General features: G+C 44.9%; 1 protein-coding gene across 1 annotated transcript in view; it reads right to left on the reverse strand.

Moving 5' to 3' along the window:
• LOC148521935 (sulfotransferase 6B1-like) overlaps nt 1-4,298 on the reverse strand; it is a 69,534-nt gene extending 65,236 nt beyond the window's left edge. Inside the window, exon 1 of the mRNA XM_088474501.1 lies at nt 4,021-4,298. Coding sequence (XP_088330627.1) covers nt 4,021-4,243 — 223 coding nt within the window. The 5' untranslated portion in view covers nt 4,244-4,298. The remainder of the gene's footprint in view (nt 1-4,020) is intronic.
• Between the last annotated feature and the right edge of the window lie 9,988 nt (nt 4,299-14,286).

Here is a 14,286-nt window from a genome sequence, read left to right on the forward strand (position 1 = left end):
AAATTCGATGCCTACCCGATGCCAAGAGTGGATGAATTGATTGAGAGACTAGGGACGGCAAGGTATTTAACCACTCTTGACCTAACCAAAGGGTATTGGCAAGTACCGTTAACAGAGAGCGCCAAACAAAAGACAGCTTTTTCAGCGCCAGAGGGCTTGTTTCAGTACAAGATGTTGCCCTTCGGGCTACATGGGGCACCTGCTACCTTCCAAAGAATGATGGACAGGATTCTAAGGCCCCATAGACGGTATGCGGCTGCTTATCTGGATGACATGGTCATTCATAGTCCTGAATGGCAGTCTCACTTACCCAGGGTACAAGCAGTTTTGGACTCCATCTATAAGGCAGGTTTGACAGCCAACCCAAAAAAGTATTGTCTAGGCATGGAGGAAGTAAAATATCTGGGATACACCATTGGCAGAGGCCTGATAAAGCCTCAGCTCAATAAAGTTGATGCCATACAAAACTGGCCGCGGCCTCTGAATTAGAAGCAGGTGAGAGCCTTCTTGGGAATTACGGGGTACTACAGGAGGTTTATACCCAACTTTGCCACCATGGCAGTCCCACTGACTGACCTGACCAAAGGCAAACAAAAAGTCATGGTAGAATGGAGTCCTGAGGCGGAGAAAGCTTTTCAGGAGTTGAAAGTAGCGTTGTGTTCCCAACCAGTCCTGATGACTCCTAATTTTGACAGGGAATTCATAGTACAAACCGATGCATCAGAAGTAGGTATAGGAGTGGTCCTGTCCCAGAACAAGGAGGGTGAGGAACACCCTATTTTCTATCTAAGCAGAAAGTTGAATGTACATGAGAGAAACTATGCCACAGTGGAGAAGGAGGTGTTGGCCATAAAGTGGGCGTTAGAGGCTCTCAGGTACTACTTGGTTGGAAGAAAGTTCAAATTGATCACTGACCATGCCCCTTTGAAGTGGATGTCCGAAAATAAAGACAGTAATGCGAGAATTACGAGATGGTTCTTGGCGTTACAAACTTTTAAATTTTCAGTGGAACACAGGCCAGGAAGCCAGCTGGCCAATGCTGACACGTTGTCACGCATTCATTGTTTGGGGGTTTCAGTTGTTCCGCCCCACAGGTCGAAACAAAGGGGGGGGATATGTGATAGGATCATTGGTAAAGTGGTCTGTGGCAGGTACATTTGTCCCAGATTCCTGTCTTATGTGTTTTAAACCTCCAGGAGAAAGTCTGCAGTGTAGCAGGCTTGAGTCTCGGCTTTTTGAAAAGCCGGTTTGGGACCTGGGGGTTGTGGGTGAGAGGAGAGGGAGGGCTCCACCCACGGCCACTCCAGGTTTTGGTTCTCTTAGCCTGGTAACAGGCTTGTTAGGGTTTCCACCTGAGAGTGGCCAATATAAGCCTAGTGTGTTGAGGGCTGATTGTCTCACCTGGGACAGCAGACAGGGAGTTTGCTCAGAGACACTTGAAAACCTAACTGTGAGTGCTGTGCTGTGCCTTTGTTGCTGGCGAGGGTATTAGTCCCTGCCAGGTTCTGGTAGTGAGGGAACTGCCTGTGAAGTTAGTGCCCCGACAGGGCTAGGATTTCTGTTTATGTTTTCTTTGTTATTTCTGACATTGTACAATAAAGACTGGCGCCGACCAGCTTGTACTTGCATCCAGACTGGTGTGCTGCTTCCCTGCTGCTGTGTGTGTGTGTGTGTAAGGAAGGAGTCCTCTACCCAGGAGAGGGACCCCCTAACCTAACTGTGTCACAATATATATATATATATATATATATATATATATATATATATAATCAATGTACAAGTGTTGTATTTACTATATTAAATTACTACACAATGCAGGGGTGTTTTAAGAGAGGAGACTTGTGGTAGGGTCTCGTTGCCGCAAGCCCTGGAGAGCTTTCGGCTCTGTCAGAGGAAGGCACTCCCACTGACATCACTTGTGATGTCAGTGGGGCCGGCCCCAGACGGTAGGTGTTTCAATAGGAACGCCTCCGTCTTGACAGCTACACCCCTGTCACACCCACCAAAGGGGGCGTGCTGTCACTCACCATCGACAGCACGCCCCCTTTGGTACAAGACCCATAGCGACGGCTTGTCCGTCGCTATCCGGGTCTCGCACATGCGCACGACGAAGCCAGGTCCATCGTGCGCATGCGCACTGGGCCAACATTGACCTGCTTGCGAGCGCTCAGCGCTCGCAAGCGGGTCTGAATTAGGCCCTCAGTGCGGACCCCCTCCTTTCTCTGGCAGCGGCTGCGGGGGCAGTAGAATCTGGCTAAGTGCCAGAATCTACTGCGCATGTGCGAGTCACCGGGAAAATGTCCGCTGCCATTTTCCCAGTGATTTTTGCTGTTCTCTGGAGATAACAGACAAGAAAGTATAAAGACTATGAGTACAGGGTGTGCGGTGTGGGCCCCCCTGGAACCAGGGGCCCATGTGCACCATACACCCTGCGCACATTATAGACAGGGGTTAAAGTGAGGCAGAATTGCGTTCCGCCAGTTCTATTAGGAGACGGTACCAGTTCCGCCTCCTCCGGCCCACGTAACCTAGCCTGTCAGCCCGGCGCCGCATGGAAATGCCAGGCACCCGGTGAGATTTTGTTACCAGCGTGTGCCAGGCTCCTTCCCCGCAGTGGCAGCTGGAGGTTGGAGTTCACTCCTGAGCTCCGGCTTCCGCAGTGTGCACTATGGGAAAGAAATCATGATGTCTCTCCCATGAGGTCTCTCCCATAAAGGAGTGAGTGGCCAGACGGATGGTAGCGGACACAGGAGCGGGGATTAAAGTAAGTATTGTTACTGGGGTTTTTTGTGTAAGGGACATTACTACAAGGGGCACTACTAATGGGGACACTAAAAGTGGGGGGCACTACTAATGGGGGCATTACCACTGGGGGCACTACTACAGGGGACATTACTACTGGGGGCACTGCAGAGGGGGAACTACTACAGGGGGCATTACTCCTGGGGGCACTACTAATGGGGGCATTGCATAGGGGGCACTTCATAAGGGACACCACTCCTGGGGGCACTGTATAACGGGCACTACTATTGGGGGCACTGCATAAAGGGATCCACTACTGTGGGCTCTGCATAAGCGGCACTACCACTGGGCACTGCATAAGGGAAACTACCACTACAGTACTGTGAGTAGTATGTGTAATGAGCACTACTGCTGTGGGCATTGTATAAGGGGCACTACTACTGTGGGCATTATGTGTATTAGGGACACTACTAATGTCGGCATTGTTTATAAGGGGCACTAATGTTGGCATTGTATAAAAGGGGCACTACTGTATATCATAACATGAATAAGGGACACTACTATGTAGTGTAATGTGAATCAGTGGCACTGTGTGTAGTGTAATGTGAATAACATTGTGCTACTGTGTGGCGTAATTTTTATTGGGGATACTTGTGTGACCACGCCCCTTTCTTTTTGAGGTCATGCCCCATTTTGAGACCACACCCCCTTTTGCAGCGCATGCCTACGAGTGTGCAGTCCCTTTATTAAATAGGCACCGGGAGGGGGTGAATTCCACCACTTCTCTAGGACCACTATAAGCACTGATTATAGGAACACCCCTGACACAATGAGAGGCCATTTCTTTGTGTGTCTGTGCTGGGGTAAGATTTCAGACTTTCAAGAGACAAGTTCCCATAATTCCAGTGTTCCCTAGAGTGGATTGTGAAGAGGGTATTGATCCTGGTAGAGTCTTGAGCCTTAAAGATTTGTATTCAAGTATGCACATTACTATAGATTGGGCAGCATGGATGGTGTAATGGTTAGCATTACTGGATCACACCACTGAGGTCTTGGGTTTGGTTACCACCATGGCCCTGTGTGGAGTTTGTATATACTCCCCATACTTGTGTAGGTTTCCTAGTGTGGGTGTGTGTTTACATGTGGTAGGAAATAAAGATTGTAAGCTTTATTGACTGGTAATAAATAATAGTTTGGTTTTCACATTGCCTCATACATATTACACATGTTCTCTTTAAAACCTGCCACTTGATACACTTAACTGTTTCCCCCACTTACCACATTTGGGATAGGTTACAATCAGCACATCATCTTCTCTGGCTTCCATAGACTCTAATGCTTGAAATGTGGCCTCACTGCAGAGACAACTCGGGTACAGAATTCCCTTATAGTTATATATCAGTTCCTCTGGTGTCTTCTTGCTGGCCTCCTCAGCCACTTTCACCATTTCTTCCAGGAATTTCTCCCGGGCAGATTTGTTTTGGCCTTCAGAGACAGACATCTTCCTGCAGACTGCAGTGTAATAGAATGAAGTAAAGAGCTTTCACAGGCACTTCCTTTATGTATGAGGCACTTACAGGGAAGTGTTTACACATGCACTGCTGCACATTCCACGCACACACAACCACTGGCAGAGAACACTGCTTATTACATCATTACACTAGCAGAGTACTGACTGCTAGAAAACAAGATCAACTTTAGTATTATTTCAAGTTATTGAACATTTGAAATTATGTCGTTGCATTTTGCTGAATTAAAAACTGCAAAATGTTTTTTTTTCTGCTTTTTGTTAGATTTGTAATTCCTTTTAACACTTTAATAGTATATGACAGCGGTGACCAACCTGTGGCTCTTGAGCCACATGAGGATCTTCCATTTTCCTTATGATGCTCCCCTGACTGACACTGACTGCCTCCTCTGATAGGCGCGCTGTTCAGAGGAGGCTCGTGCTTTGTTGCAGTAGTCTGCTCCACCCCGGAGGCATGTATAGGTGACATGGTGATGTCACGCTGCAAACAGGAGGTGGAGCTCAACTTGTGTCTGAACCTGCAGCCACGAGGAGGACGCGGTCACAGATGCCAGAGCCTACCTACGTGACACAGACAGTCCACAACAAGGTAAGAGCTGTGAGGGTTTTTTATTTGTTTTTTTATTTCATTTATGACATGTGGGGGGCTGGAGTGGCCCATGGAGTTCCCCGGGGAGAGAGGGGGTGGGCTGGAGTGACACATGGGAGAGCTGCTGGAGTGACACATGGGGGGCTGCTGGAGTGACACATGGGGGGCTGCTGGAGTGACACATGGGGGGCTGCTGGAGTGACACATGGGGGGTTTCTGGAGTGACACATGGGGGGCTGGATTGTATTATGTGAATCTGTTGTTTGTTTTGTTTTTCTATTTATTTTTTGTGGATGTGGCTTTTTCAGTGTATTTATGTGGATGTGGCTTTTTCAGTGTATTTATGTGGATCTGGCTTGTTTCAGTGTATTTTATGTGGTTCTGTTTTTTTCAATGTTTTTTGGCTGGCTTTTTCTTTGCCTTTAATAGAAACCTCCATGGTGATTGTGTGCATGCGCTTTTACATTCTCATACAAAAAACATACTAGGAGTGTGGCCTAGCTGGCACAATGCCACACCCCTTTTTGTATGTGTGCCTTCGGTGCACGCATGATCTCGGCTCTTTGACATACCTACAGATATTTTTGGGCTCTTTGACTGGTTAGCCAATCCTGGTATATGACAACATTTTTCCATTTTCTACAGTATATGTCAAGATCCTTAGAAGAAGTGGGCTTGCTTTTGGTTGTATAATTCTTTAATATCTAATTTATCAAATATTACATGGTAAAATTTGCAAAAATAATAAACAAATTTATATGTTTACAAAGGTAGGAGGGCCACACAAAAATATTGTTACATTTATCCTACAACTCTAACAAAACCATGTGTGTGTACCATGTATGTTTACGTTACTAGGAATAGTAAGGGTCCATACATGATCAGTGGATAGGAATAGTAAGGGTCCATACATGATCAGTGGATTCAGAGTTGAATGATGCACCAAACCTTGGGCCACCACATATAAAGAGCACTTGCTGGGGTTAGAATGGCCTGGGAATGCTTATCAACAACCTTCACCTAGAGATGTGCATAAGACCATTTTTGCTAGATCTGGATTTGGCTCTGATTCGTTTTCCGGTTTTTGATTTGGATTTGCCAAACTGCCGTGACTGGCTTTGGATTTGGATTTTTTTTTTTTTAAATGACAAAAAAAACTAAAATTACATAATTTGGGCCTTTTTTTGTTCCTAGAGTACTATTAACCTCAATAAAATAAATTTTCAGTAATTTCCAGTCAATTTTGACCACCTCACAGCTGCGTGGAGTCAGACCGCTGTTACTCACATGCTCTGGAGTACTACAGCGTACTGGGGTGCAGTGTACAGTACAAATACAGCAATTTTTATTTTTTTAAATTGGCAGCTTGGCTCACACTGTGTAGAGTCAGACAGCTTTTACACACAGGCTCTTGGGTAATACAGCGTACTGGGGTGCAGTGCGCAGAACAGTACAATTTTTATTATTTTACTTTTTTATTTTCTTAATTTGTTTATTATTTTAAAGTTTTTTTGCTTGACAAATATCGAGTCACAGTGTGAATGCAGTGGGTGGGGCCTGTGGAGTCAGTGAAGCACCACTGTATTGGGGACTAGACACAGCTTGCCTCTTAGAAGTACATAGTGACAGCACAGCCCCTTAGAGATGGACACAGTCCCAGCAGCACAGCTCCATAGAGATGGACACAGCCCCTTAGAGATGGACTCAGACCCACATGGACACCGCAAAGCAGAGCACAGCATGCAGAAGTGTGACTGGACTGGAGTGAATGGCGCCGAGTCCCGGCCACATCTCTTTATATGGATTCCACACCCCGCGAGAATCCGACACCGGGAGGATGACGTTCGGCCTCGATCTGACATCCCAGCCTGGTGGGAAACCCTGAGGTTCGAATCGGTCCAGATTCAAGGTAATTCCGGACCGCTCATCTTTACATTTAACACTTACAGAAAAATAAAAATTCCTGCCCTCACCTGCTGTCAATCACTATAGTAAGAGATAGTTCCCACCATCAAGCAGTGGCATAACTATCATGGGTGCAGGGTGTGTGGTATAAACAGGCACATGGGTGGAGTCAGGGGTGGTCTAAGAGAGGAAATGGTCCATGTGCAGGCTCCGTGTGGGTCACCTTCTCCCTAGCAGTGGAGTAGACTATGGCTTTGTACCAGAATCTACTCCGGTCTACTGGAGATAAACCGCACAGATGGTGCTGAAAAAACACAAAGGGAGTGAGGCTGGAGGTCTACTATGCATTTGTCTGTCTCTCAAAACCAGCATGTGCCATGTTCCCAGTGACCTCTCTACTGCGCATACGCAAATGTCTCGGAAAATGGCCACCGCAACATTTTCCAGGTGATTACTGCTGCTCTGCAGCTCCAGCAAATGTGCTAATCTAAAGAGGTAAGTGGTGTGGGTCCCCCTGGACCCAGGGACCTGTGTACACAGCACACTCTGCACTTATTATAGATATGGCAGAGGGTAGAGGATGCCACACTGTACAGTCTGCACTGACTGATTCACCACTGTGGCTGCCACCATCCTATACTTGTCTGGTGGCATCATCTTTACAGTGACGTAAAGATGGCTCTGCACAGGGGCAGCAATGACTCTGACACTGTGCCAGAGTGTTTGGGGTGGATGTAGTTGGACAATACATTCGGGTACCACCAGCCCTCAAAACACCCCTGCAATGAAGTGGTAGGTACGTGTTTGGAGGAGAATTTTGTGCAGATATTTCAGTAAAATGGTTATACCGGATGATATAATGAGAAGGTCTTATGGACCACTGTACATTTTGCTGGGTTCGCTAGGATGTCTAGTTATATACCCAGCCCCCACATTCCTTGGATGAGCTCCATCACTTATCAGCACTGGGCTGGTGGAGTTTAGCAGGAGTGGACATTCCCTGGCTCATCTCTTCATAGAGGATAGACTGATGCTATATAGAGCAGGGGAACTTCACACCCAGGGCTGTAACTAGGGTAGTGCAACCAGTGCCATGGCACAGAGCACCGCAGGGCAGGGGGTGCTGTTTGGGCCTGTTCATTTTCTGTTTATTATCATTCTCACTTGCAGCTTCTCCTTCTTTTATCCCCAACAGATCCTGGCCACCCCTATCTCTTCCCTGGCCCTTCCCCATGAGGCCATGGGCCTTTTTCAGGTGCATTGCTTTTGTCCCTATTTGAAAAATAATGGGGGGGGCGCCAATGCTATTTCTGGCACAGGGCACCAAAAAGTCTAGTTACGGCTCTGTTCACACCCTCCCTTATATAGTGAGATAGCGGGAAAAAACATTAGGGCTGTTTGTGGAGGGAAAATGCTGTTCTTTTTCTAAAATGTATTTATTAATTTTATTACACTGTGCATAGTGTAACCGTACGTAGATGTATTATTTTTATTTATTAACCATTATTTATACAGCGCCTACAAATTACGCTTGGTCTTACAGAACATATTCAATCATTCACATCAGTCCCATTGTAGTTTAAAGTATATAATCTCCATCACACAAACACATACTGTTTACTATACATTGGGGTTAATTCATTAGAAACCAGTTAACATTCAAGTACAGAGAAGTTGGTAAAGTTTCTTCTGTACTCTTATAGTACCCGCGTACTCAATGACATATAATGCTATAGTATTGTAGGTGCAATATAGACTATAAACTTAGATTATGGGCCCTATTTATCAATCTTTTTTTTACTAAAATAATGCGAAACACCCTTTTCACATTATTTTAGTTTCACTAAAATGTATTAAAGGACAATTGGAGTAGTTTTTGCGAAAAAGACCTTTAATTCACATTTCTTTAGCAAGCATATTGCATTTCCCATAATTGTAATGGGAAATGCAATCTGATTGAAATTTACTAAAAGGGGATTGTGAAAATTGCGTTGCGTTAGCCGGCATAGGCGGTGCATGCGCATCGACACTCTCACTATATTTTTTGCAAAAAATACAGTGAGAATTGTGTGGTGAGGATTCGCAGACACAGAGCTTTCTCGCAAGCTCTGTCCCTGCTTGAGAATATTGATACATTCTCACAGAGGGCCTGATTCAGAGCCGCTCGTAAGCGGCCGTTCGCTCGCTCCGAGCGATGTTCGCACATCTGCACATGCGTATGGGTCGTAATGCGCATGCGCCAACCAGTCAGTGCGGTCGGAAATCGTGTGTTCGCAAAATAGCGAGTGCCTGCTAATTTGAGTGACAGGATGAGGCATTTGTGGGTGGTAACAGGGGAAGGTGCTTGAAAACGGGGAGTGGAGATCCGAACGCAGGCATGCCAAACGGTCAAAACGGGCGTTTTAAGGGTGTGCATAATTAACAAAGCAGCATCATCGGCCACGTCACTTGGTTGTCTCTTAGCCTGAACTGTTCGCATGATTGCGGTAGGAAAATCCAACCACAAGCACTGCGAGCAGTTCAGATGCCTTTCGATGTACTCGATTAATCTAATAAATAGCGGAGATGACGTATGATGCGAACGGCCAGGGGGCGTCTTTACAAAATAGCAAGCGCATATTTCGTTCACTTGCTCAGACATAGAGGCGTCAACAGACCGCAAAGAGCGAGCGCTCTATTTAAATATCCGGCCCCTTTTTCTGAACGAGCAAGCGCAAATAGCGTCCGGCTCTGAATGAGGTCCAGAGCCGGCCCTAGGCATAGGCAAACTAGGCAAATGCCTAGGGCATGCATTCCAAGCCAGCTGTCATAAGCCGTTCATGCAAACGACAGGGGACCGTTCGCTGAACATCATCTATCAACTGTCCATCATCCCTACTCTGTTCTGGATTGGTCCCTGCGGCTATTTCCTTCTGGTGTGAACGCTGCTCCGATGCCGGTGATAGCGTTTCACGTGTTTCCGGTTTTGGCTTTGTCTCCTGTTATCCATTCGAGTATCCAGTTCACCTGTCAGCTTTTGTTACCTGCCGTTTGTGTCATCTAGGCGGCACGGTCTGCATATCTACTACCTGCCGTTTGTGTCATCTCGGCGGCACGGTCTGCATATCCTCGCTCAGCTGTGTGTGTCATCCAGGCGGGCCGGCGGCACGGTCTGCATATCCTCGCTCAGCCGTTTGTGTCATCCAGGCGGCATAGACAGCACTCAGTGTCCACAGTGCGCAGTCCAGTGGCTTGTGTCAACCTGGCTGCACAGGCCGCAATCCAGCATCAAGGGTACGCTTTCCAGCGTACAACTGCCTGTGTCAACTCGGCGGCACAGGACGCAATCCAGAGTCCAGAGTACGCAACCCAGCGTACCGCCGCTTGTGTCAACCCGGTGGCACAGGCCGCAATCCAGCATCCAGGGTACGCAATCATGCGTACCACCGCTTCTGACCAAGATAAAGAGAAAAAAGATATATCGTTGGGTGATGCACTGAAATTAAAACATAAACTTTATTATACACATGCAAAATACATCAATATTAAATGTTGAAACAGTGAATATAAAAAATAGAATTGTGTTGGTAAGAAGGAAAATATTGTGAATTAAAAAATTCCGGTTGCTGGAAGCTCTCCTGTTAAACTAATTGACTGTGTTATAATAATAAAGAATGAATGTTTACAGGGAATAAATATTCATCTCTCCATCTGGAGGATTAATATCTGACCTGTTCTTATCTAGATTAACTCATTGATAAGATAGATAAGAACAGGTCAGATATTAATCATCCAGATGGGTTCTAACAACAGACCCAAAGATCTTTTTCTATTTTGGATACTTTGTTTTTGGTCACATATGAATATTATGGAGAAAGGAATATTTATTCCCTGAAAAAATTCCAGCGGCCGGAATTTTTTAATTCACAATATTTTCCTTCTTACCAACACATTTCTATGTTTTATATTCACTGTTCAACATTTAATATTGATGTATTTTACATGTGTATAATAAAGGTTATATTTTAATTTCAGAGCATCACCCAACGACATATCTTTTTTCTCTTTCTCTTGGTTACATAATCTATTGTCGTATGATAGCACCCCCTGTCTCTAAATTAATAATTAAATTAAGGTATAGGTTATAAGGTTTTTTTTCATATATAAACATTACCGATTTGCAAGAGAATTAGTACCAGTGCGGATTGATGTATATATTTCTTTAGTGATAATGTACCACTCCTTGTGTCAACCTGGCGGCACAGGTCTCTCACCAGACCACTGCTGCATGGCCCAAAGGCCACATCTTGCTCTACGGTCCACAGGCCACAGCTTGCCAAGGCTTCCCAGCCCTCAAGGCTGCTGCACGGCCCAAAGGCCGCATCTTATCTCACTGCCCTCGGGCCATGACTAGTTAAAGACTTACCAGTCTTCAAGACTACTGCAAAGGCTACATCAACTTCTCCAGCCATCGGGCCACAACTAGTTAAAGTCTACCAGCCCTCAAGGCTGCTCCACGCCCGCAGCTAGCCAAGTGTTCCAGCGCTCAAGGCTGTTGCTGGACTCATTCTCTCTTGATATACCCGAATCCTAACACAAGCTCAGCTTGACAGCGGGAGGAGGCAGGACCAGGAGAGGCAGATGGCACCCGTGGCTCTGCTTTAGCTGCCCTACCGAGATCGGAGCTCTCAGCTATGATCAGGCGGCAGCTTTTACAGCAGGGAGCAGTAGGAGCGGGGAGCAGAGACACCGTAGACAGCGGGCAGTGACAAAAATGGCTGCTGGATGAGGGCTGCTGTGCATATCCAGCTGCAGCAGCTCCTCCTCCCATTGGCTTGTGTGGAGTCCAGCAGGCTGAGGTGACAATGTCACAGTTTTGTGCAGGGGGTGCGGGGAAGTTGGGTCATTACTATGTGGCATTATGTCTATAAAGGCATTACTAATGTGAGGCAAAATGTGTAAGGGGCATTACTGTGTGGCATGATGTCTATAAAGGCATTACTAAGGTGAGGCAAAATGTGTAAGGGGCATTACTGTGTGGCATTATGCGTAAAGGGCATTACTAATGTGGGGCATAATGTGTAAGAGGGATTACTGTGTGGCATTATATGTGTAAGAGCATTACTAATGTGTGGCATTATGTAAGGGGTATTACTTTGTGGCATTATGGATGTAAGGGCATTACTAACGTGTGGCACAATTGAAGGGGTATTACTGTGTAGCATTATGTGTATAAGGGCATTACTGATGTGAGGCATAATGTGTAAGAGGGATTATGTGAATAACGGACACTACTGTGTGAAGTAACGTGAATAAGGGGCACTACCATGATGCGTAATATATATAACGTAAAGGGGTACTACTGTGTGGCGTAACATGAATAAGGGACACTACGTGTCGTGTAATGTGAATAAGGGACACTATCCTGTGATGTAATGTGAATAAGGTTGCACTGCTATAGGGCGTAATTTGAATTAGGGGGTACTATTGTGTAGCTGCGCCCCTTACCACATCCCTTTTTGGGGTGAACGCGCCTTAGGCAAGCGCTATCCCTATATTAAATATGTAGGGTGGCGGCACCAATGCTCTTGCTGGCACAGGTCACCAAAATGTGGATGAGAATTGCTATGGGTGAGGAATGATGGGTGTTGCTGGCTGCTGCTGTGATCTGTGCTGCTGGATTATGGGTGCTGTGCTGGGAGAGGGGTGCTGGGTGAGAGGAAGAACTAGTGGCAGTGCTAAGGGGCACCAGCCAAAATCTTGCCTAGAGCATCAAATTGGTTAGGTCCGGCTGCATTCTCATAATAATTTAGGTGAAATTTTCACACTAAAATCCGCATTTGAAATGCAGATTGTTGTAAATAGTGGCCTTAACATGATATTACAATAACGAGAAAAAGCTAAATAACAATACTGTTTTATATGTTTAAACAATATCATGCTTACTTAATTTTTTCAAATTTCTGTAAGTTTGGAAAATATGGTATTGAAGAAAGAAAAAACATGCTAGTCTAAACAGGACTGAAAAATAAGAACTGAGTGTTTCAGGGTGATAGAACCACACTATACTAGAAATGGTTTATTTACTATATACTATAGTATATACAATACAATAAGGCACACACCCTTCACCCTTCTGCTTCTGTTGCATGGAGGTTAAGTACTTTGAGAGAGAAAGAATACGACCTCAGCAATCAAATGTAAGTGGTTACACATTGTGCTCTCATGCAGCAACCAGGAGAGATGACAGGCTTTTTATACTAGTCCTGTTCTAGGACCAGAGGTGTCGATAGGAGCCAGAGATGGCTTAAGACCTCATGGGGCCCTAGACCAGATACTGGTTTGGAGCCCCCTCCTCTTCAAATCCATCCATGTCAAAATGCCTTTCCCATGGCAATCCCTTTCCACCATACTGCTCTAGTCACAGTACTTAGCGTCTACTTTATATGCTTTAGCCTATGATAGGTGGACCCACTTGCTGCAGAACTGTGCCACAGAGAGCGCAGAGTCTGAGGTTCCGGAACCTCCCACTCTAAACCACCTACATGCTCTTCGATCACATCTTTCCAGTAATGCCTCCACTTTTCACCATTGTGATCGATTCATTTCTATATATCATGAAATTTTTTTAATTGTATCGAAATAAACGTGCTGGAACTTTATTACAATATTTTGGAAATATTATCTTTTCTATTTCATATATGTTGAACATATAGCTAATCTAACCCCATATGACATGACAAGATAGAAGCCACAGTTAAAAGGAAGTAATTATTCATTTGTTAAGCTTATCCAATTTTTATTGGTTATATATGTATTTCCCCCACAGTAATTTCCTTAATATTTTATATAAGGATGTGTGCTGACCCCGTGTTATGGTTTTGGATCTGTATCTCCTTCATGTTTTGGATCTGAATTTGGTTTTGGCAAAACCGCCCTTGCGTGTTTTGGTTTTGGTTTTGGATCTGTATTTTTTTCTAAAAAGATAATTAAAATAGCTAAAATCACATAATTTGGGCCTCAATAACATTAATTTACACTTGTTTCCATTCAATTGTGACCACCTCACAGCTCACAATATTGATTTCATCCAATGACCAAATGGTTGCATCCAACTAGCTGGCTGACTAAGCTAAGCAACAGCCGTGGGCAGTACTAAAGTGTGGCAGTTCAGCTTCTAACATGGCACAGTAATACTGCAGTGTTAGACAGGATGGCAGCTTAATAAACTATATGACCCCATAGGAATTTTAAAAACCAAGAATGTTTTCATTAATGTAGAACTAGGTCAGAGGCCCAAGAGAATTGAAATAAATTTAAGGACTAAAGTCAGGGAAAGGATGGAAAGATTGAATAGTTTTTCATTTATTTATTTTAATGTTTTGATTCTTAAAAAAAATGTATGACGGAAGATCAATGTAGGAACAAGTTCTTCAGTTCATGAAAGACATCTTTGATCTGGAGGAGGTTTTTTTATACAACTAATAGAAATGCGGTGGCCTTGTGGAGGTGCTGCTAAATAGTACACACTGTAAACAGATGT

This window comes from Taudactylus pleione, unplaced genomic scaffold (genome assembly GCF_031769625.1).
Source record: "Taudactylus pleione unplaced genomic scaffold, aTauple2 ptg000154l, whole genome shotgun sequence".
NCBI lineage: Eukaryota > Metazoa > Chordata > Amphibia > Anura > Myobatrachidae > Taudactylus > Taudactylus pleione.